The 24,797-nt window shown below is 43.2% G+C and overlaps 2 protein-coding genes and 1 non-coding gene across 6 annotated transcripts in view; 1 reads left to right on the top strand and 2 right to left on the bottom strand.

The window, feature by feature from the left end:
• Positions 1–27: 27 nt before the first annotated feature.
• Positions 28–17,041, bottom strand: LOC106573783 (rho GTPase-activating protein 45). The gene is made up of 21 exons (XM_045697236.2): positions 16,797–17,041; positions 15,101–15,501; positions 9,550–9,693; positions 9,341–9,425; positions 7,888–7,960; positions 7,134–7,341; positions 6,960–7,021; positions 6,644–6,835; positions 6,255–6,413; positions 5,891–6,028; positions 5,502–5,698; positions 4,932–5,053; positions 4,153–4,233; positions 3,978–4,079; positions 3,726–3,889; positions 3,359–3,547; positions 3,072–3,209; positions 2,749–2,984; positions 1,306–1,519; positions 979–1,090; positions 28–843 (listed from the first exon to the last, which is right to left on the bottom strand). Exons 2-21 carry the CDS (start codon positions 15,471–15,473, stop codon positions 557–559), a joined length of 3,276 nt encoding a protein of 1,091 aa, XP_045553192.2. The 5' UTR covers positions 15,474–15,501; positions 16,797–17,041; the 3' UTR covers positions 28–556.
• trnaa-ggc (transfer RNA alanine (anticodon GGC)) lies at positions 10,655–10,730 on the top strand. The gene has a single exon. It is a non-coding gene; the product is annotated as a tRNA-Ala (tRNA).
• Positions 17,042–23,273: 6,232 nt separating the features above from the next.
• LOC106573580 (tight junction protein ZO-3) overlaps positions 23,274–24,797 on the bottom strand; it is a 37,558-nt gene continuing 36,034 nt past the window's right edge. For all 4 annotated transcript variants that reach the window (XM_014148737.3, XM_014148736.3, XM_082962714.1 and 1 more), the window contains exon 29: positions 23,274–24,620. In XM_014148737.3, coding sequence (XP_014004212.1) covers positions 24,509–24,620 — 112 coding nt within the window. In that variant the 3' untranslated portion in view covers positions 23,274–24,508. The remainder of the gene's footprint in view (positions 24,621–24,797) is intronic.

The following is a 24,797-nucleotide window of genomic DNA, read 5'->3' as shown; positions in this document are numbered from 1 at the left end:
TGAAATGGTTGTTTTACAAGGCATAAGTCAACATTTAATAGCATTCTTTATTACTGACAATGTCAACAGTGAATTCAGCAGAAAGACAAATACATCCAACTTAACTTAAGATCTAAAGATGCATTTTTTTGGATTTTAGTGCTGAAATAAAACCAGCAGCACCTTCAATACCTGGAATAATTATCTTAGATAAATCACACATACAAGACAACTCACTATTCAAGCATAAGAGCAATGTAAATACTTTTTGAAATAGATTATCTTCAAAATGAAATCACAGCTTGTTATAACTAGAATTAATGCTGACAGAAAACAGCTATAACCAAGTGTCCATGATGAATGTGTCATGTAGTATTTCATGACATTTTAATACCAAAGTTAAAACCAAGATTCGTGGTAACATCCACCAGACTGGAAGTACACTTAAACTCCGTAAAACCTTTCAGTGTGGTTGACACATTGCACAGGCCGTGTTTACACAAACTGGCTCCCTGTCCCTGGGCAGCACACTAACCTTTGCCCCACACAGGCCCAGAACATGGTTGTTGGGACTGATTCACGTTGAGCTCAGCTCCTGCTCACACTCCTCTAGGTCCGGGGGGTCATGGTTCAAGGCATCGGGACCAGGACTCTCCTGGTCTGGAACCAGGACCGGCTGAGGAAGAGACGGTCTGGAGAGTTTCAGGCTATCCTTGCAGCTCAGTTGGTCATCCTCTGTGCTGACCTTGCTCTCCAGTTTGACCAGGCTGTGGGGACAGTGTGTGGACCCCCTCCCAGTCTCATCCAGCTCCGAGTCAGAGTCCACCATTTGCTCACTGGAACCCAGGGAGCCTGGAGAACTGCCTGCGTGGAGAAAAGTGAAGGGATGTAATGAAGTGACACTGGTCAGACTCACCTGGATAAATACAAGTTATAAAGATGTACTAAAATCAAAAAAGCAAAGGCAATTCTTCACAAGTCCATCTAAACATCTCTTACCACAGCCCTCCATCTTGTCAGAGTCTGTTCTGCTCTGTTCCTCATTGGCATCCTGTTCCTCAACATCAGCGACCGCAGCACTGCTGTTCTTATCTATACCCGCACCGACAGTCTATACCAGCAGGGGGAGACAAACAAAACTTAAGATAAAATACGGAGCTTGAGTTCAAACCATTCACAACTCTGGTATTGGTTGAGCTATTGTGGGTAGGTAAACTGAAAGCATTCACATTCTTTGTATGTTTGAAATATTCTTTAACATGTAATTTTGCTGAACTAAAGTATGTACACGCATCCTCTACAACCAAAGACAGGCACACAACACACCTGTTGGGTGGAGAATGGGTGACTGCTGGAGGACTGGAAGATGGCTGTGTAAAAGACTATGAGAGTCTCTATGATGCGGGCCTGGTGGGGGTAGTCCACTAGAGAGGACAGGGACACTGTGGCCCCAGTGGGCCGGGGCCGCATCAGAGAGGGGCCAAACACGATGCCCAGGTTACTGGGACTCATCTTATTGTCCTGCTCTAACTCTGCAATCCTGAGGAAAGAGCAGGGAAGGGGGCAACATGGATGATATGACAGGGACAGGTAAAAAAAAAAGTTAAAACATGGAAGGGGTGAATATTTTAAACATTAAAATCCTTAACTGAAAAAAGATGCAGAATGTAAACAGCATAGTGGGTCAATTTCCGCAACTAAGAGCGTTGAAGCGCGAGGCTCAACTTCTTTGTTTTGGTGCCCTATCTACCACACTGAACAGCGGGAAGCGAACCCGTGCACATGCGGAGATACTGTGTGTGACTGTGCGAGAGCGAAGTGTTGCATCTTAATATCCTAGCCTATCCGTTGAGGTCTGTCTGGTGGACGACCTACCTATACTGTGCCCCTCGCCTCTCCACGGCCGTCCCTTGCTAGTCTTCACCTTTCCAAAAATACTGAATTTTAGGAGTTGAATCTAAACACTCAAGAAATGGGAGTCGACTTGCAAGGAGTCGAGGTATCAATTATTTTGGAGTCTACTCTCCACCACTACGTCATTGTAGTTAGCGGTTGGAAAAATGGCAGCGAAAGGCAAGCGACTGCAGCCAAGTCCTGTATGGCAATACTTTGACAAGTTAAATGAGAAGAAAATGCACACTTTGCGATGCTTAACCATCTGAAAGAGACGCACAGTGGTGAGACCCAAACCGCAGCTGAATTGTGAAATCAAGTGGAATTTTATGAATTATTAGTTTTAAAAAAATAATAATTAGCTGTTTAAAGGTAAAAAAAAATGTTTTTTAAATCTCCATTTGTAACATTCCTAATACATGGTCACAATGGTGAATCTAAGTTGATGATATGTGAGGGGTTGGTTGTTTAGCAACAAAAATGGCCCCATAGTTGCACAGGGATAAGGGTTGGCTTAGATTGGAGACGCAATATAGTTTAAATGTTAATTACAAACATACATTTAACAGTGAGCACTCGTCTCAAATACATCGTTACAGTTGTTGGTTAGCTAGTTAGCAAATTTGAGCCATATTAGCATACACATGACATCAAGAACAAGATAAAACTAGCTGAATCGAGCCACCTGCCATTTCCCACATGGCAGCTTCTTGTCATTGTTGCTAGCCATCTGACCATTCAGAATCACAACCACAGCGTTCTGCCCCATTGAAGTGCGTGCATTGTCTTCGTGACGTCAGCTAACCCGGCCATAGATATGTTTGATGATAGTCAGGAAAGTTTTTAAGCAATGTTCAATGCAATGTTCTAGCTCACCTGCGCAGGTGGCGTAAGATGTAGCGCAGCGTGGCTATGTTAGCCTTGGGCAGTTCTCTCAGCAACTCTCTGAGTCTATCAACCACAGCCAGGATCGCTGGGTCAGTGGCTGGCCCCAGGTCCACCAGCTCTGGCCCCTTCCCTGTCCCGGCCTCCCCTCCCTCAGTCAGCAGGCTCTCCTTGGCCAGCCCCATCAGGCTGTTGTACAGACGAAACAACATGATGGGCTCTGGAAGCTGTGGAGGAGAGAGGGAGATGATCTTATCCAATGCTAACTGATAAGTGCAATTAAATATGGAGGCTGAAACTGACAAGGTGTGTACCTGTCGGAGGTAGAGCTTAAGGACATTGCTGATGTCGTGGGGGGGACACTGCGATAGCTCCACTAGTTCCTTGCCGTTCTCAAAGGCTTGACATAGCTTCTCCACACGAGTCTTCACCCCATTCACTCTGTAGATACCCTGCAGAGAGTGATGGAGATAAATGGGAAGAGAGAGAAAATGTTAAAGGAGAGGGAGAAAGAAAATAATGCATTCATACAACCAACCATTATGCTCATTTCAAGCAACAGACCCGCCAGACTTCTTTCCTTCATCCCCTGTTCCCTCACCTTCATCTTCAGGGCTCGTCTCTCTATCTCGGAGATGCACTTAGTGATGATGAAGGGGATGCTGTTGGAGCTGTCGCTGGACACCTGGGAGAAGTCTCGGCCGAACAGCTGGAGTCTACCCTGCAGTTTTTTATGGCCACACTGGATGGCCAACGTCTCCAAACACCGCTTATGACATGCCAGGAAACACTAGTGTAGAGGACAGGGGGCATAGGTCAAGGGGTTAGAGGTCAGGATGATAACCAATGAAAAAAAGTCTTAAGAGATCCTTTACACAGAAAAACAGAAGTATGCAGCCGATCTACCAGCCAAATTCGATTGCTTTCGCAGCGTAAAAGGTGGCGAAGGAGATGGCATTTTCACTCACCTCCTCACACTCTGCTCCCTGGAAGTACACGTAGCTGTCGCACTCCCGACACTTGGACGGGGTGCGGAGTTTACGCAGCTGGTGGGTCTGGGCGGCTTTGGAGAGCCCAATGTTCCGGAAAGGTCTGGTTGGAACCGCCATCTCTGGCTCCATGCCATTTATCTCTGCAGAGGAAGATTAATGCATTTATCAATTAATTCATTAATTATTGACTGGTTGGCAAACAGAGAGGAGGTGGATCTCTAGTCTCACTTGGTGCTTGGAAGGAAGCCACGTTCTCGTCCTTCTCATCCGGATCCTCATTCGATGACATGGTCCCGGTGGAGGAGGTGCGCGCCATTTTACTGATGTCACCTGAAACATACACAACTATAACACACACAGCTACAGTACTGTAGGAGATGGCCAGATAGAGTGCATGGCTTACTTGTACTGGTGGTAGGAGATTCCAGGCCACCTACACTGTCTGCATCACTCACTGTAGAACCCCACGATTTGTGGCCTTGTCCTGAGGAAGGGTACACAACATTATCACAGACTACAAAACATGAAGGACACCTTCCTAATATTCAGTTGCACCCCCCACCCGTTTTCCCCCCTCAGAACAGTCTCAATTTGTTGTAGAGCCCATGCCCCACAAGGTGTCGAATGCATTCCACAGGGATGCTGGCCCATGTTGACTTCAATGCTTCCCACAGTTGTGTCAAGTTGGCTGGATGTCCTTTGGGAGGTGGACCATTCTTGATAGACACAGGAAACTGTTGAGCGTGGAAAAACTCAGCAGCGTTGCAGTTCTTGACACAAACCTGTGCACCTGGCACCCACTACCATACCCCATTCAAAGACACTTAAATCTTTTGTCTTGCCCATTCACCCTGAATGGCACACATACACAATCCATGTCTCAATTGTCTCAAGGCTTAAAAATCCTTCTTTAACCTGTCTCCTCCTCTTCATCTTCACTGATTGAAGTGGATTTAACAGGTAACATCAAGTGATCATAGCTTTCACCTGGATTCACCTGTTCAGTCTATGTCATGGAAAGAGCATGATAATCATTTGTTAAAGTCTTGTACACTCAGTGTATACTGAAGGTCTACACCATTTTGTCTTGCGCTGTAAAGCTAGAGCAGTGATTTAAGGTCTTGCATGGTGAGATGGCACAAGGCAGTAAGAACCAAATAAATATCATAAAACATTCCACACTCTTTCTGGGATTTTCAGCACTGCGGTCCTCGTCGGTCATGGTCTCTCCGGTGCTGGGTTGACCCTCAGAGCTGCTCTGCTGGTCTGTGTTGAAGCTGTCGTTACGGGGTCGAGCTGGCTGCCTGAATGAAAAATATTATCTATTACTGTGACTTTAATCTTGGTGCAACTATGGGGCAAAACAGATGGGGTTGGCTTAGAACGTTGACAACATTTTAACTATGTGTCGTCTCCAATGTTAATTGAAAACAAATACATTTGCACAATGAGCAGTTGTCTCTCGAATACATAGTTACAGTTGTTGGTTAGCTAGCTAGTGAATTTTAGCCATAGTAGCATAGAAGTGACATCAGTCAAAACAAGATACAACTAGCTGAAATAAACCACCTACGATTCCCCACATGGCAGCTGCTTGTGATTGTTGCCATCTGACCATTCAGAATAACACCACCACACAGACTTCTGCTCCATTCAAGTATATTGTTTTGGTGACGTTGTCAGCTAACCCATTTATAGGCACCTAACAAATACACTTATTTTTATTATGCTTTGAGGCTAGTGGTGACTCACTGTGTGGAGGCTGCAGCGGCGGTGTAGGGCTCAAACTGGTAGTTGACCTTTGGTTCCTTAGTGAGCTGCAGGTCTCGGACGTGGGCAGCGTACTGCTGTCCTGGGTCATACAGCTTACTGCTCTCACACAGAGTCTGGTAGTGGACCGGCAACGCCACTGTCTGCATGTGCATTATCTGGTAGTACGAGATGGTAGCCTGGAGGGAAGGAGAGGAATAGAACGGAAGTCAGGTAGGCGTGAGAGATAGAGAGAGAGGTGGAGGCAAAGACTTTCTGAGCAAACAATTGGTCTGAGTGTATGTGTGTTGTGGTGGGGACTGTATGAGCGGTCTATTGATAATAACTTGATTCCAGGGTCTATACGTGTGTGTGTGTGGTAGTATACTGACCGAGCGCAGGGTCTGGTCACTCTGTTGGATGACCTCCTGCAGAAGTCGGAGCACATTGACCTTCACATGTTCCAGCTCCTGCTGCTGGGTGGTGGCGTCTGCTATACACATCCTGTAGGTGGCCTCTGCCTCCTCAGCCTGAACACACACAGGCTGGTCAATTCTCAGCCAGGCTAATGGCATACAGTCTCATTGAAAAATGGCCATAGGCTTTGACAATGACTTGCAGTCAGAGACCGGACTGACGGCAAAGAGATTAGGAAATTTCACTGGAGAAAAGATGCGAGATATGGAGAGGAGAGATGAGTAGAAGAGAGGAGAAAAGAGAGAATGAGGATAAATAACTTTATGTGGTGATGGGAACCTTGTTGCGAGCCTCTTCTTCCACTCGTAACTTCCTGCCCAGAGACTTGGAGGTGGAGCCTCCCTCCTCTGCTGCTCTGCTAGTGGCTGCCTTGTCGTGCTCCTCACAGCGAGCCATGTAGGCATGCTTGGCCTTGCGCAGGTTAGACTCACATTCCAGCTGGATCACAAAAACACAGTCTTCAGTTACACAAATTGGGAAAACTCTTGAAAAAAACTAAGATAAGGGTATTCTTCAAAATACTTTGTGTGGACGTCTTGTCAAATAATGTTTTAAAAAGATACATCTCAATAAGACAAATTCATTCCTGTAAACATCATGGCAATATGAGACAAATAATCAAAATAGGAGACAACATATTGCATAAATAGCACTAGCAAGGACCTGACCAGTTTCCTCTTGGCTCGGTGCCACTGTTCCTTGATCTCCTTGCGTTTCTTCTCATGCTCGTGTTTACGCTGTGTCAGAGGCTGTAGGAAGGTCTGGCTGTGCAGTGTGGAGGTGGCCTGCTGCACCCCACTGCTCTGCTCTGCATCCTGCTCCAGAGCCAGAGAGTAGATGGAGTAGAAGGGCATGTGGTGCTGAGAGAGGGAGAGGAAAGAGCGTGGTCACAGGAGCCTCTTGAAATGGATGGAATCATTTTGACGAGAGTGAATTAGGTACTCCTTTCCTTTTATTAGAAAAGACAAAACCACCAGGGCTTACGTGTGTGATGCTGTGTTTGCTGGACTGGTACAGTCTTTGTAAGCCCTTTGCAAACTCCACCTCTAGACGGGGGAAGATATGGGCGAATCAACTTAATATGTTTAATTGAAGGGTAGAAGAATCAACCTAAATGTCCATTATTATCTGTGTGGACTGCGGTGTCTGTGTGCCCACTCAGTGAGGTCCTCTTCTCCACATAGCTCATCAGGTCCTTCATGCATTTAGAGATGGTCTTGGCGTAGGCCAGAGCAGAGTCCACTCCCCCTTCACTACGCTGCAGCAGCATGTCTACCTCCTCGGCCCGGCCAAAGTCCTGCAGGTCACCCGTCATCTGAGCTCCCTCTAGCCCCTGACCTGACGCCCTGTAGAGGTTCTCCATAGACTGGACAAAGAGAGAGGGAGAGTTTAACCACTCATGAATAGTACCTTATTTTGGAAGATATTAACATTACACACTAAATGACCAGTTCAAACCATTGCAAATGGCCAACTACATAGAAAACATTTCTGGCACTACACAATCATTTGGCAGGACACTTTCCCAGAGCCAATACAAACAAATATTTAATAGAGCGATGCCAAGTGGCATCTCATGGATGGGGATGTGCAATTGAATGATGGATGTTCCACTGTAAACGGAAGTATATAGCATTTGGCACATAGACTGTGGGCAATAATAATCCCAGTGTGTGCAGGTCTGATGAATTCAGTGTGTCAGTGTAGGAGTGGTATTGATGGAGGAGGTTGAAGGAGCTGTTATCTGGCCTGTGTATGTGTGTGTGTGTGTGTGGCCACAACAGGAGAGAGAGTGAAGAAAAGCCAGAGATAAAGACTCACTGCCAGGAAGTTGGCCTTGCTGCCTCCGTGCCCCACAAACATCCACTCTGAGACTGTCACACACAAGAAAGCCACATTAACCTCCACTCACCCTGCTCTTCTCTGTTGGCAGCAGGGACAGTAGGGTACTGCTGTCCACCTCCCCCATCAGTAGCTCTGACACACTGAGGAGGACAGAGACCATTACACAGAGATACTACCACCATCACAGAGACCATTACACAGAGATACTACCACCATCACAGAGACCATTACACAGAGATACTACCACCATCACAGAGACCATTACACAGAGATACTACCACCATCACAGAGACCATTACACAGAGATACTACCACCATCACAGAGACCATTACACAGAGATACTACCACCATCACAGAGACCATTACACAGAGATACTACCACCATCACAGAGACCATTACACAGAGATACTACCACCATCACAGAGACCATTACACAGAGATACTACCACCATCACAGAGACCATTACACAGAGATACTACCACCATCACAGAGACCATTACACAGAGATACTACCACCATCACAGAGACCATTACACAGAGATACTACCACCATCACAGAGACCATTACACAGAGATACTACCACCATCACAGAGACCATTACACAGAGATACTACCACCATCACAGAGACAGAAAGTACTAATATATGAGGGACAAAATAGGTTAAAGCAATGTGGAGGGTACATTTCTAGTTATTTCACCCGCCGATGGTCATGGAAAGGAAACAAGGAGAAGAGAGCATCAGGAAACAGTTCATGCCAGGCTCCAGGCTCTGTGCCACCATTTAACTTCCTACTTTGCCCTGTTGCTGCTGTGTGTTGTACTCTGTAAAGGGCCAGGGTGTGAACAAGCACTCTTTGGTAATGTGTGTATATTCATATTCACAACTTTAAAAACACACATATGTGCAATATACTGTACACGTCTCAGAACGTTTTAGCCGTACATTTCTCCAATTGTATTTTGAGAGAGTGATATGTTTGTATAAAAACTACCATTATCGTGCATACACATAGAGAACAGGTCTCAGTTGTAAATGAGAACTTGTTCTCAACTGGCCTACCTGGTTAAATAAAGGTAAAATAAAATGTAAAAAACAGACGCACCTATTCCTGGTCTGTAAATAATAATCTGTTGAGACAACAGAAGCCAAATGGCTGCGATTTGGTTTTGTGTCCGTGGTTACGGAAGAAAAGAAAACCACCACTACATTTCCTGTTTTCTACTGAGCCCCATGCATATGTGCCACTGCGTTTCTCTCTAAGCTCCAGTTCTCTCACACACACTGTACTTCTACAGTCGTCACACACCCCCACTGACCTGACCACTGAGGACACCACATGTGGTCATGTCCCACTACTCTGTGCCAGAGAACAGTGTTGTTGCATCTCAAGTTGTAAACAGTAAAATAACTGTGACATACAGAGACATCTGTGGCTTATTTCAGGACCCGTGAATATTGTTTCTAGCTCAGGGCAATACATACAGTACTGAGAAACAGGTGTACCATTTACTTACTTGCTACTAAAAGCAACTGCAATGGTCTCAATGGCCGTCTCAAAGTCCTTCTTTTCTGTGTCATTACACATCTCATAGTGAAATCCTGCAATCAAAATAATGTGTTCATTCTAGCCCATCTTGGCAATTTTAAAAACTCATTGTACTAAAAACATGGCCTTTCTGAACCTAGGTAGTAGACCACTGATTGGTCCAGCCAGAAGTCTCACCTTTGACCTTAGATATGAGTTTGCCTGCAGCAGTGAGGGTCTCCACAGTGTTGAGGAGGGGGTAGGTGCTGATGACCTGTCGTAGGACCCTCAGGACCTCCCCCAGGCACTCATGGGCCACAGGGCAACGGTTCTCCTGCTTGTCTACAGACAGGGGAAAGTCAGACAGACAAGAGACATGGATCCTATGCCATTCCTAATACAGACCATCTGTCTACAGCCACACAGAGGAATTAACCTACCTGTTTGTGTATCTACTGAGCAGCAGTTACAACCCCAGTGATATGGTTGATGTTAGGGAGATGAGGCTGTCTGAGGTCTGACAAGGATCACCATCACAATATGGAATCCACATAACATGGGGATTTTCTTTATATCCTGACTCTTTCATGGTTGGTCACAGTATTAGAGCTAACATCCTGTTGTATCATTATGTGACTGTGTGAAGACTTACAGCACCAGTCAAAACGTTAGGACACCTACTCAGTCAAGGGTTTCTTTATTTTTACAATTTTCTACATTGTAGAATAATAGCAAAGACATCAGAACTGTAAAACAACAAAGTATCTTGATTAGATAAGTATTCAACCCCCCATGTCAATACATGTTAGAATCACCTTTGGCAGTGATTACAGCTGTGGGTCTTTCTGGGTAATTCTCTAAGAGCTTTGCACACCTGGATTGTACAATATTTGGCCATTATTATTTATTTTTTTAAATCATCAAGCTCAGTCTAGTTGGTTGTTGATCATTGCTAGACCGCCATTTAAGTCTTGCCATAGATTTAAGTCAAATTAAACTAGGCCACTCAGGAACATTCATCTTGATAAGCAACTCCAGTGTGTATATTTGACTTTGTGTTAGGTTATTTTACTGCTGAAAGGTCAATTTGTCGACCAGTGTTTGTTGGAAAGCAGATTTCTCCCCCCCAAACCCTAGTACTTGCCGATAACAAGCATAGCCACAACATGATGCAGCCACCACCATTCTTGAAAATATGAAGAGTGGTACTCAGATGTGTTTCCCCAAACATAACGCTTTGTATTCACCCTTCTTTACACTGTCATTTAGATTAGAATTGTGGAGTAACTACAATGTTGTTGTAGCCTTCCCTGTGGCTCAGTTGGTAGAGCATGGTGTGGGCAACGCCAGGGTTGTGGGTTCGATTCCCACGGGGGGCCAGTACAAACAAATTTAAAATTAAAATAAACTGCATGTCGCTCTGGATAAGAGCGTCTGCTAAATGACAAATGTAATGTAAATGTTGATCCATCCTCAGTTATCACAGCCATTAAACTTCAACCGTTTTAAAATCATAATTGGCCTCATGGTGAAATCCCTAAGCGGTTTCCTTCCTCTCCGGCAACTGATTTAGGAAGACTGCGTGTATCTTTGTAGTGACTGGGTGTATTTGCAGGGTTTCCGTTATATCATACGACCTCACTATAGTTTAATTTACAATAAACATAACATCATCCAGTAGAATTGTTAAAAGAGAGATCATTTGAGCTTTGGAAATGAGAGCTTTCATAAAATGCATGTAACGTGTTGTCGTTTCACAGGAGCATTGCAAAATAAGCTCTCAGTGAACCAGCCTTAAATTTGATTGTCCAACATAATTTCCTTGTTTTGTGGCCGTCTAGAGCGGCCTCTCCACTGCTGTGGTGCTAAAAATCGCAGCGAGAATGGGGAGTGGGCCGGCCCTGGTGTTCGTTGACAGCCACGTTTTGTTATTGCAAGTAGGCCTAATTAAAATGTTCATGCACTGTAAATTAAATTAGAGTGACCTAGATTGCATTTAAAAACACCTGCGTTTTGTTATTTATTAAAGCTGCAATATGTAACTTTTTGGGCGACCTGACCAAATTCACATAGTTTTGTACAGCAGCTTCAAACACCTGAAAATGCAATTTTTTGGTTATGGAAAATATTTTTCACAGTGGTTTAGATACAATGATTGATTCTCTACACTTTGCCATCATTTTTGTTTACCTTAATTTTAACAAATGTTAATAAAGAATTTTTGCAACCAAGAAATGGCAGAGCAATTTCTGCATAATTCATCTTTAATTCAAATGTTCGTACAAATAGCCTATAGGACAGGTTGTTTTCCTTTCAATAAAAACCTGTCATGTTGGTATAAGAACATTGCTCTACTTTATTTATATTCTGTTAAGATTAATTATAATAATCTAAATTGTGATTTTGAGCACCGTCGGTGGACGCCCAATGAGTTATGCACCCAATGCATATGGATGTCTGATAAATTAAAATCTTGCCAGTCGCATTGTCCGGGGACACAGTTTTCTAATGGAGACCCTGGTGTATTGTTGCAACATCCAAAGTATAAAATTAATAACTGCACCATGCTCAAAGGGATATTCAATGTCTGCTTTTTTTAACCTCCCTGGTCTATGTGGTTGAATCTGTGTTTGAAATTCACTGCTCGATGTAGGTACCTTACAGATAAGTGTGTGTGTGCCGTACAGAGATGGGATAGTCAGGATTTTTCTTCATGTTAAACACTATTATTGCACACAGATCCCATGCAACTTATTATGTGACTTGCTAAGCACATTTTTACTCCTGAACTTTTTTTAGACTCACCATAACAAAGGGGTTGAACACTTACTGACAAGACATTTCAACTTTTCATTTTTTATTAATTTGGAAACATTTCTAAAAACATAATTCCACTTTGACATTGTGGTATTGTGTGTAGGCCAGTGACAAAGAAAATCCTTTTTAAAATTCAGGCTGTAACAAAATGAGGAAAAAGTCAAGGGGTGAATACTTTCTGAAGGCACTGTATATTTCACTAGTAGATTAAATATTTGGTAAACACTTAAACGCAAGTGTCAATAACTGAAATACTGATGGTTAGTCTCTGTGGGTTGTCAGAATTTAACTCGGAGATAAGTTAGGTTCCGAAGGGAAACTGTAACTTCCGATATCATGTGATAGGTTCAGCGGGAGATTAACCGGGAGATTAACCCGGGAGATTAACCTCAGACCATCACAAGGCTAGGCTGGAAGCAGTATTGTAGTATTGACAGTGTCACAGGTCAGACTGAAGCAGTGGACTGTGAGGAGGAAGTCTGAAAGAGTTCTCTGTCAAAGGCCATCCATCATAGCTTCCTGTTTAGATTTCTACAACAGTCACATGTTGGGTATGTTTACAATAAGAAGGTGGAGAAACCATAACCCTTCCTTCGCTTTGAGAGCAAAAAACCCATGTTCCAAAGGGAGACCATTATTGTTGGCCTGACTCTCAAGCCGTTGAAGTTGAAAATTGTTCAGTCACTTATGTTGCACTTCTTTTATCTTATTGCATCAATAAAATACATCTGACACAATCAGCCTGTGTCCTGAGGATGGAAAACACAATACTCTAAGGTAACTATAAATGTTTTTTGGCCAAAGGAAAAACCTTTGCTCCAGCTATTTTGCTTGAGTGCTGACAGAGAGACATGTCAGAAACTGCAGTAAACAGGAGTCTGCTGGAGTGCGGTCACTGCTCCTACGCTACGGAAACTCAGCTGTTCAGTGAGTCAGAGCTCTGGGTCGTTTGTGCAAAGCTCGCCCCGCCATTCCCCTCGCCCCTTCCACATGCACCACGTGGTGAGCAGAAGGAGAGCAAAAACACCATTGGTCTGAGTGCATGCTAACGTGTGGCGCATCTTCACCAGTAGTGGCGATTTCAAACATCCTCACAGAGAATAAAGAAACAATAGCAAATGTTCATGATGCAGTCTTAAGCACGCCAAATAACAAACGCATATCAATTATGTGCACACTGAAATATACTATAAATACAAAAGTATATGGACAACCCCTTCAAATTAGTGGATTCGGCTATTTGAGCCACACCTGTATAAAATCGAGCACACAGCCATGCAATCTCCAAGCGCTCAATGACTTTCAATGTGGCACCGTCATAGGATGCCACCTTTCCAACAAGTCAGTTCGTCAAATTGATGTCCTGCTAGAGCTGCTCTGGTCAACTGTAAGTGCTGTTATTGTGAAGTGGAAACGTCTAGGAGCAACAACGGCTCAGAACGGAACCGTTGAGTGCTAAAATGCGTAGCACCTAAAATGAGTCTATCCACAGTTGCAACACTCACTATAGAGTTCCAAACTGCCTCTGGAAGCAACGTCAGCATAAGAACTGTTCGTCAGGAGCTTGATGAAATGGGTTTCAATGGCCGAGCAGCCGCACACAAGCCTAAGATCACCATGCGCAATGCCAAGTGGCGGCTGGAGTGGTGTAAAGCTCGCCGCCATTGGTACAGTGGAAAGATGTTCTCTGGAGTGCTGAATCACGCTTTACCATCTGGCAGTCCGACAGACAAATCAGTTTTTGGCAGATGCCAGGAGAACGCTACCTGCCCCAATGCATAGTGCCAACTGTAAAGTTTGGTGGATGAGGAGTAATGGTCTTTGCCTGTTTTTCATGGGTCGGGCTAGGCCCCTAAGTTCCAGTGAAGGGAAATGTTAATGCTACAGCATACCATGACATTCTAGATGATTCTGTGCTTCCAACTTTGTGGCAACAGTTTGTGGAAGGCCCTTTCCTGTTTCAGCATGACAATGACCCCGTGCACAAAGTGAGGTCCATACAGAAATGGTTTGTTGAGATCGGTGTGGAAGAACTTGACAGGCCTGCACAGAGCCGTTGAGATCAGTCTCAACCCCATCGAACACCATTGGAATGAATTGGAATGCCAACTGTGAGCCAGGCCTGATCGCCCAACATCAGTGCTGACCTCACTAATGCTCTTGTGGCTGAATGGAAGCAAGTCCACACAGCAATGTTCCAACATATTTTTATTTAACTAGGCAAGTCAGTTAAGAACCAATTCTTATTTACAATGACAGCCTACCAGACGGCAAAAGGCCTCCTGCGGGGCCGGGGATTAAAACAAAAAAATATAGGACAAAACACACATCACAACAGGAGAGACAACACTACATTAAGCGAGACATAAGACAACAACATAGCATGGCAGCAACACATGAAAACACAGCATGGTAGCAACACAAAACATGGTACAAACATTATTGGGCACAGACAACAGCACAAAGGGCAAGAAGGTAGAGAAAACAATACATCACATGCAACAGCCCCAACTGTCAGTAACTAGTAGAAATCCTACCCAGAAGAGTGGAGGCTGTTATAGCAGCAAAGAGGGAGGACCAACTCCATATTAATGTCTATGATTTTGGAATGAGATGGTCGACGAGCAGGTGTCCACATACACAACATGACAAAAAGTATCTTATTCCAGTTCTCTGAAGATAAGTTGTCCCATCTACAGGCTTGTATGCCTGTTTAACTGTCTTATAGGAGCCAAATGATAAATCAAGACTCCACACACTGAGCATGGCTGTTGGTTAACTGTACATTGGAAATGCACCTCCCTGTCCCTTTTTACAATCTAAAGTGCTTTAAGCATTGCAGAACATGGCCTTTGTGTCCTCTACCTCAGAGCTAAACATTAACCAGACAAAGGAGAAGTGCACAAACCTATGTGAACCTATATCCACTCACCTTCCCTCAATACAACATCCTTCAGCTTCTCCACAGCCTCAGCGAAGCGGGCCACATCCCTCAGCAGAGAGGGGATGTCCTCCACCTCGATGGCTGTGCTCTCTAGGCTGTCCTGGGGGGCGATGGGCCCCTTACCCTGGCCCTTGGTGAACACCCTGGAGTGGATAGGGAAGCCTTCTGCGCCGGCATGACGACTGAGGCCAGTCGGCCTCTTCATGGTAGCCCCTGGGGACGGGGCAGCCTCCGCCAAACAGCTTGCTGTGCTGGGCACTGGTGGTGCCAGGGCAGGACACAGAGGAATCCAGTAGGGCACCTGGGGTAGGAGTGAGGAGGGTGGAGGTAGAGGAGGAAGGGGTTGTGTCGACAGCATCATGACGAGGCTGCTCCTGGAGAACGGACAACTGGGTGAGAGAGAGTAAGGGTGAGAGGAAAGGGAGAAGGACATGTGACATCAGTGGTGACATCATGATATACCAAAACATCAGGACAACGATGACTTATTTTTGGCCAGTGGTTTGGCAGACTTGTTGGTAAACCGGCCAACTGAGATTTTCACAAGATCCTGTGACGTGTAACACTTCCTGACTCGGCCACTTGCCACACCCTGAAACATCTCAAAAAAGAGAAACTCAGGTCACTTTGAGCAACATCAATTTATACAGTTTGATGAGACAAGACACAAAAGTAATGAAATCAGCCCATCAAGTTAACTACAACACACTTAAATTACAGAGCTCATCGAAATATCGGCTACATAAAAGTCAGCATTCATCTCAGTCATGGATGCCGTGTAGACGCCTGAAACATACACATCGTACAGTGTAAACAGTATCAATGGCAGCTGCATGGTGTGGTTATGAAGTAGAAGATGACCTTGCCAGTGGGAAGCTCCCTCAGGACTACTACAGCAGGTGTTGAACACTATTTTAAACTGTAGGAGGATACTGTATGAAATAATATGAAGAACATGAATAAGGAAAAGGAGTATTTAAAGCACAGAAGTTTCTGAAGAATAAATAATATCACTCTGAAAAATGTGTGGAGTTTATTTAAACCTAGGTGGATAACAGATTACATGGGTTGTCCTAGACCTGCCTGTTTCAGCCAGACATGGCTCTATTTGGTAGTATTTCCAATTTGTTCTTGGCTTGAGCCTCTTTGTTTACTCTCTGATGTATGGGTTAGAACTGCCTTTGCCACCACGTTTCAGCATGGTCCATGTCCCTATTGGTTTACAAGCATCTTTAGCAGAAGCCACTTGTGAAACTTGACTGATCATGCAAGAGTGACAAACCTGTACTGGTTTACTAACCCAAAAACATTTTCAAATTAGTGTTTACAAAATGAGTCATTCTGAAAAAAACGATCATATATAAATACACCTATTAAGTATTTCCCTACTACATTAAATATTGAAACATAACTTCCAGTAGTGTCTACGCTACTTTAAATTACTTAATAATCGTGTCCATATAAATCAGCTATAACTGCTCATCTTTAAGCCTTTAAAATACCCCACTAAACCAGTCATTGCTGGTCCATAATAGATATTTAATTAAGGTCTAATCTAGCCTACTGACGCTTGACCTCTCTGTCATTCTGTCCCCCAGTTCCCTTCTCGGGAGCAGACAGACAGTGAGCTGGAAATATGTCTGAGTGATGGGAGGAAATCATAGATAATGTCCTTAGTACTTACTGCTGAACTCTGTGGCCCTGGGCTTCCTGCTCGACTCTTCTTCGAAATAGAAGGGGTTTTAATCAATTCCCTTTTCTTTCGGGAGAACATCTTCAATGTACCTTTGCCGTCTACCCCGATTTCTTTGAGTTTCACATACAACCCATCCCCCGACTCTGCACTTCTTTGGTGCTCTGCCAATTACGGGCGCTGCTCTTCCATCGGTTCCAACCTTCAGCCACGTTTGCTGCTGCCTCACTCTTTTCCCGTTGTAAAACATTGAGCGCGCCAGCTCACTGAACAGCCCACCACAAAAACACAAAGCGGAGACCGCATCCGCTGGTTTCTTTCTCAAGGCAAGAAAAGCACATGTGATGTGACACTCTCCTTTTGATTGGGACTCTTGAGGTTTGTCATCCACCGTATATCCAAAAATGTACAAAGCATTTCTATAGTAAACCAGGAGTACAACCTATTTTAACGCGTCCAATTAGAGGTTAAATAGCTGTAAGTTAACGCCAGAGAATGGAGAATGCCTCAATGTCCCCTACTGCCGAGGTCTGGCAGGAGTCCAGTTGAGAAAAGGTTTCCTGCTCGTCACACTAATCAAGTAACACCTGTGTGTTGGTGACGTGATTAGCTATTTTGAACGCCCACCACCAGTAGGCTCAAATGATATCCATATGGACCCTTGGGCGCGTTCGAGCAGAATACTTTTGTCAAGTCCTTGACCATCGTCAGAGATTCTGGCCGTGCTCGAGAGGATCAAAACCGCAATGTATCATGGGTAAATTATGACTGACTGATCTGCAAATAGTAATGAGATGTTATTTATGATGCAAGGTGATTTGTAGACCAGTCAGTCGGAAATTGCCTGCAGTCGTTTTGATGCTCTCGAACACGGCCACTGTCTATAATGACAAGCTCTTGTCTCTGCCCTAACAAAGGGAGGCCTTGTCCCAAACGTAGAAAGGCAGGCTACTTGGTCTTATTAAGCAGACCAATATAAGCAGACCAAATGGGGATATTTTGTATTCTTGCATGGACAGATTTTGACAGGAGTGAATCCTCTCGCTTTGCCTCTTCCTATCTGCTGCAGTTAACTGCAAGCTTTTGCAGTTGCTCTTCAGGAAACAGCAGAGGGAGCAGCCCCCTATCTACAGTGACGGGACAGCAGTGGAGAGGGTGGAGAGTTTTAAGTTCCTTGGCGTACACATCACGGACAAACTGAAATGGTCCACCCACACAGACAGCGTGGTGAAGAACGCGCAGCAGCGCCTATTCAACCTCAGGAGGCTGAAGAAATTCGGCTTGTCACCAAAAACACTCACAAACTTTTACAGATACACAATCGAGAGCATCCTGTCGGGCTGTATCACCGCCTGGTATCGGCAACTGCTCCGCCCATAACCGTAAGGCTCTCCAGAGGGTAGTGAGGTCTGCACAACGCATCACCGGGGGAAAACTACCTGCCCTCCAGGACACCTACACCATCCGATGTCACAGGAAGGCCAAAAAGATCATCAAGGACAATAACCACCCGAGCCACTGCCTGTTCACCCCGCTATCATCCAGAAGGCGAGGCCAATACAGGTGCATCAAAGCAGTGACCGAGAGACTGAAAAACAGCTTCTATCTCAAGGCCATCAGACTGTTAAACAGCCATCACTAACATTGAGTGGCTGCTGCCGACATACTGACTCAACTCCACCCACTTTAATCATGGAAAAATTTATGTAATCAATTTATCACTTGCCACTTTATATTATATCATGTTTACTATTACTCATCTCATATGTATATACTGTACTCTATACCATCTACTGCATCTTGCCATCTTGATGTAATGTATCACTAGCCACTTTAAACAATGCCAATTTATATGTTTTCATACCCTACATTACTCATCTCATATGTATATACTGTACTCCATACCATCTATTACATCTTGCCTACGCCGTTCGGCCATCACTCATTTATATATTTGTATGTATATATTCGTATTCATTCCTTTACACTTGTGTGTACAAGGTAGTTGTTGTGAAATTGTTAGGTTATATTACTTGTTAGATATTACTGCATGGTCGGAACTAGAAGCACAAGCATTTCGCTACACTTGCATTAACACCTGCTAACCATGTGTATGTGACAAATACATTTGATTTGATTTGATCAACTTCATCCTGCAGCCAGTGCCTGCATTGTGGGAGGCTCTATTGTCAACCAATCATTCAGGTGTTTTTGTTTGAAACACACAAACATGACCAAAGACATGTCTGAAACAGGAACCAACTTTGCTGTGATTCATGTATACCGCTCAATCACCAATTGATATGCTGTATTTACACAGGCAGCGCAATTCTAATAAAAAAATCACAAATTGGTCTTTTGACCCATCGGATCAGCTCTGAAAAAGAACTGATGTGAAAAGAGCTGCTGTGATTGGTCAAAAGACCAATTAGTGGGAACAATGTAGCCTACAAAGTATTCAGACCCCTTGACTTTTTCCCCATTTTGTTACATTACAGCCGTATTCTAAAATGAATTAAATAAAACAATGTCCTCAGCAATCTACACACAATACCCCATAATGACAAAGCGAAAACAGGTTTTTAGATTTTTTTCTCTCACATTTATTAAAAACAAAAAAACTGAAATACCTTATGTCACGTTGCACCTATTCGAATCTGGTATTAGGATATAAACACACCATGCAACTTAGTTTTGCACTGATTATTTAATTCATAAATAGAATGATAGTACAAATGGAAAATATGATGTTCGTATACAGTCTCGCTGTGACACCACGCAGGGCAGACAGAGAAGAGAGCGTCACATCCTATTGTTCTCTCTTATATACTCTGACAGAGATAGTTCCCGCTCAATGCTGGCCTGTCAGAGGGAGGAGGAGCGTGGTTTAAACTTGCTCACCCTAACGTCGGCGTGCAGGCAGGTCCCAGCCTAGTGACGCACTTCCTGTCGCCGGGTGTAGTTCTTGTCTTCAGCAGTTGACTTATCCGTAGTTTATATACTTAATATTGTAGCATAGCTTCCCCGGTATATTATATAGGTTATGCAAACAAATAGCCAGTTCAACCCTAACACTTATTTACGTAAGTATTCAGACCCTTTGCTATGAGACTCGAAATTGAGCTTAAGTGCATCCTGTTTCCTTTGATCATACTTGAGATGTTTCTACAACTTGATTTGGACACGATTTGGAAAGGCACAAACCTGTCCGTATAAGGTCCCACTGTTGACAGTGCATATCAGAGAAAAAACCAAGCCATGAGGTATAAGGAATTGTCTGTAGAGCACAGAGACAGGATTGTGTCGAGGCACAGATCTGGGGAGTGGTACCAAAAATGTTTTGCAGCATTGAAGGTCCCCAAGAACATAGTGGTCTCCATAATTTTTAAATGGAAGAAGTTTAGGAAAACCTAGACTATTCCTAGAGCTGGCCGTCCGGCCAAATTGAGCAATCGGGGGAAAAGGGCCTTGGTCAGAGAGGTGACGAAGAACCTGATGGTCACTCTGACAGAGCTCTAGAGTTCCTCTGTGGAGATGGGAGAACCTTCCAGAAGGACAACCATCTCTGCAGCACTCCACCAATTAGGCCTTTATGGTAGAGTGGCCAGACGGAAGCCACTCCTCAATAAAAGGCACATGACAGCCCCGCTATAAGTTTGCCAAAAGGCACCTAAAGACTCTCATACCATGAGAAACAAGATTCTCTGGTCTGATGAAACCAAGACTGAACTCTTTGGCCTGAATGCCAAGTGTCACGTCTGGTGGCCACCTGGCACCATCCCTACGGTGAAGCATGGTGGTGGCAGCATCATGCTGTGGGGATGTTTTTCAGCGGCAGGGACTTGGAGACTAGTCAGGATCGAGGCAAAGATGAACGGAGGAAAGTACAGAGAGATCCTTGATGAAGACCTGCTCCAGAGCGCTCAGGACCTCAGACTGGGGTGAAAGTTCACCTTCCAACGGGACAACAACCCTAAGCACACAGCCAAGACAATGCAGGAGTGACTTCGGGACACATCTTTGAATGTCTTTGAGTGGCCCAGCCAGAGCCCGGACTTGAACCTGATCGAACATCTCTGGAGATACCTGAAAATAGCTGTGCAGCAACACTCCCCATCCAACCTGACAGAGCTTAAGAGGATCTGCAGAGAAGAATGGGAGAAACTCCCCAAATACAGGTGTGCCAAGCGCATCATTCCCAAGAAGACTCGAGGCTGCAATCGTTGCCAAAGGTGCTTCAACAAAGTACTGAGTAAAGGGTCTGAATACTTATGTAAATGTGATATTTCCATATTCTTTTTTTTTATACATTTGCTAAAATGTCTAAACCTGTTTTTGCTTTGTCATTATGGGGTATTGTGTGTAGTTTGATGAGGAAAAAAAACAATTTAATCAATTTTAGAATAAGGCTGTTACCTAGCAAAATGTGAAAAAGTCAAGGGGTCTGAATGCTTTCTGAGGGCATTGTAAATTTACAGTTTGTGAGTGTAGTTGGAGATATGCTTATTTCAACATTACGAAGAAAAATTATGTATTAACAATGGCCATAGTTCACACAGGCAGCCCAATTCTGATATGTTTTCCACAAATTTTTCTTTTGACCAATCACATCAGATCTTTTCACACAATATATTTTTCAGTCCAGAAAAATAATTTCAATAAAGATCAGAAATGGGCTAAACCAATGATTTATATATACACTAGATGACTAATAGGGGGTGCTGTGTCTAAGCATCCGTGCCTCCATCTTGGCACTTCCACCGCTTTGTAAAACATGTTTTGGAAGCTATAGAAATGCATTTATGAATGTCTACATTTGTTTTTGGCAGGTTTATTCTATATGCATTTTTTTTTATATAACATGATGTGAGCTAAGCATAAAAAAGTAAATAATCTAAAAACATTTTCCTTAAAGTATACTTTTTAGAGATTACTAACTGTCCCCATTACAACAAAAACATATTTAAATACATGTAATGTTGTCCTTGAAACATTTTAATTGAAATAGTATAGAATTTCATTAATTCATGACTGGTGGCTTCAATGCCTCTCAATGGCCAACACTTAGCATCAGCAATCCAGGGTTAATATACATCATTGGTCTAAACCAGGGCTCTCCAACCCTGTTCCTGGACAGCTGCCATCCTGTACCCTAATCTAGCACACCTGATTCTAATAATTAGCTAGTTGATAAGCTGAACCATGTAATTTTGTCCTTTAATTTAATTGAAATACTGTAGAATTCCATGAATTCCTATGGGGGTCTGCTTCCCAATGTGTGCGACCGGTTTGGCCAATATGTAGCATCAGCAATCCATGGTTTATGCTGCATTTGTAACCAAGTGGGAGGTGGGAATTTACCAGTTGTGAAGTTGTTAATACCAATTGGATGCATTCAAGTGCTTTGATCTCATTGAGAAATCAGATTTGACCTCTTCTCAGTCAAGCAGTAAAATCAGATTTAAAACCCCCATAAAACTACACCTTATTCAACATCACAGACTGTGAAGAGACACACACACAGCATTCGCAAACCCATGCTGACACGCACACACATTAATATTATTTTGCTGTATTATTGATTTTGTAGATATGTTATGGTAGAGTAGTGTGTAATACTGTGTTGTGTTATGTATTGTATGTAACTGTGATTGGACCCCAGGAAGAGTAGCTGATTTCTTGGAAGCAGCTAATGGGGATCCGGATTGAAATACAAATACAAAGATTGGCTAATGGCCAACAAGCTGCGTAAACCATAAACTAAATTCCCACTTGGTTATGAACACAGCATTATATACATCATTGGTCTAAAACGCAACCATAGGCAGCCCAATTCTGATCCTTTTTTCACTAATTGGTCTTTTGACCAATCAGATCAGCTCTGAAAAAGATGCGATGTGGGAAAAAAATCTGATGTGATTGGTCAAAAGACTAATTGGAAAAAAATAAAAATCGGGCCCACCTGTGTAGACAGGCGTAGGCTAAAAATAACAGCCATGCACAACATTAACAATAATGGGAGAAGTGTCAGTTAATACCGTCTATGGATACTTGACAGGAATTATGAACATGGGCAAAAAAATGCTCATTTCAGTGAGATGACTTGAATAGGATTTGTGCCACGAATACTAAAACACTAGCATGTTAAAACAGTGCCAGGGAAACTAAACCAAAGCATGGATTGCTGTCATACCTTGTCCATAGACTGCTTACAGGGTTAGAAAGACAAATTATTAAATTACAGATTGGTTAAACTATCCCTTTAAGAATATAATATGTGCTCAGGCTGTCATTGTTATCATGTATCACAGCTCAACAGTTTCATTCATCCATTATCCAGAAACATGTTGGATTATTCAACCAAGATATTTGTAACACAGGGATGTTACAATACAAATAGTTATGGGTGGACAAGGTGAGGACTTTCTATTCTGTTCTAGAAATGAAAAACAATAACAAGGGCAGATATTCATTGCCATATCTGTAATCTTTAATGAACCAAATCTTTACAAATCAGTCATTTTAACAGAAAAATGAAGCAGGATAGAAAATTGATCTTCAATATATCCAGTGTTCTGTGAACATCCATAATTGTTTTTGAAGCATTTCCCATTAAAGCTAGAATCCTTAGTTGCGACATCCATATTTGGACTTATAAATGAACGATGTACACCCATTGATTCTTGAATATTATAAATTGTGTGGTTCGAGCCCCGAGTGCTGATTGGCTCACAGCCGTGATATATCAGACAGTATACCACGGGTATGACAAAACATTTTTTACTGCTCTAATTACATTGGTAATCAGTTTATAATAGCAAGAAGGCACCTCGGGGGTTTGTGATATATGGCCAATATACCACGACTAAGGGCTGTATCCAGGTACTCCGCTTTGTGCATAAGAACAGTCTTTAGCTGTGGTAAATCGGCCATATATCACATACCCCATCAGAACCCCAAATATAAGCTTGTTATACTCCATGGTTTGTAGACAAAGTAAATCTAAACAAACACTGAAAAGCCTCAATAATGGTTAACTATATATTTTTAGATAATCAAATGGTCAGTCCTTGCATACATAGCACTCGTTTTGACCCCAAAGGTGGGGTGACCACTGTTATTGTTTCAACTTAGGATTCCAGCTTTAAAAAAGTTTTTTGTTCAAATGACATCGTTGACAGCAAAGATGTTGTTAACGTCTCCATAGTTTTCATTAAAAAATTGCATCTATAAATTTTTAAAAAAAAGTACACACAATACTTTACTGCAAGTTGTAGAAATACAAAAACCCTGAGTTTTTTTATTAGAATTTCCAGCAAAATGAAACATCTTCCTCTCTTGGAATTAGGCATAAAGAAAGGTGTGAGCCTTGGTCTGCGGAAGCCATTGCCTAAATTCCCATGTCTGAAGGCAGCCATAGCATTGGCCCTCCAACTTTCCTCTCCAAAAGAAGATGTTGGTCCAACAGAAGGACAAAAAAACCAAGTGATCCTTGAAGGTTGAAGTTGAGAACATTTCACATCTCCCATTTAAGAGGCTATTGCCTTGTTTGTGCAGACGACTGCTGAATGACTGAACTTTATCATAAATAGCGACTGATTATGATCTGTAGATCAGTCAGTCACATCACGGTTTTGATGCTCTCGAACATGGCCGTTGTCTGTGCTCTCTAGAGTTACAGTTCTAGAATGGTGTGCTGTAATCTAAAGGTCTGTAGCTGGACCCCACTCGATGTCATCAGTCTCTTCATTGTCAGAGCTGTCACTGCCTCGGATGCAAGTGCGTCTTGTTTGGACAGCCTGGTGGTGAGCCAACCTATCAGGAGATAGAAGAGAGAAGAGAGAGGGCATTATTAACGGTCAGTTCAGTCTTACTCAACCTGGATAGAATCATTTGGACTAGGACTGGAGTAGTTGCTCAATTGCTAAGGTTGATTTATAGACAGGCATTTTGATGACCATGTAATTAAACAAACATTGTCACACAGATTAA

The sequence above is a fragment of the Salmo salar genome, chromosome 16 (assembly GCF_965601325.2).
Source record: "Salmo salar chromosome 16, fSalSal1, whole genome shotgun sequence".
Lineage (NCBI taxonomy): Eukaryota > Metazoa > Chordata > Actinopteri > Salmoniformes > Salmonidae > Salmo > Salmo salar.
Note: the sequence above shows the minus strand (reverse complement) of the source record. Positions and strands in the feature narration are given on the sequence as shown.

What these genes read in the sequence shown, in the direction of transcription:
- LOC106573783 (XM_045697236.2), bottom strand. Translation starts at nt 15,473, where the DNA reads ATGATGCTGTCGACACAACCCCTTCCTCCTCTACCTCCACCCTCCTCA. An exon ending in GGATGTTGTATTGAGGGAAG is followed by an intron (nt 9,694 to 15,100) that starts GTGAGTGGATAT and finishes CCCTGTCTGTAG; the next exon opens with ACAAGCAGGAGAACCGTTGC. An exon ending in GGCTTCCTTCCAAGCACCAA is followed by an intron (nt 3,890 to 3,977) that starts GTGAGACTAGAG and finishes CTTCCTCTGCAG; the next exon opens with AGATAAATGGCATGGAGCCA.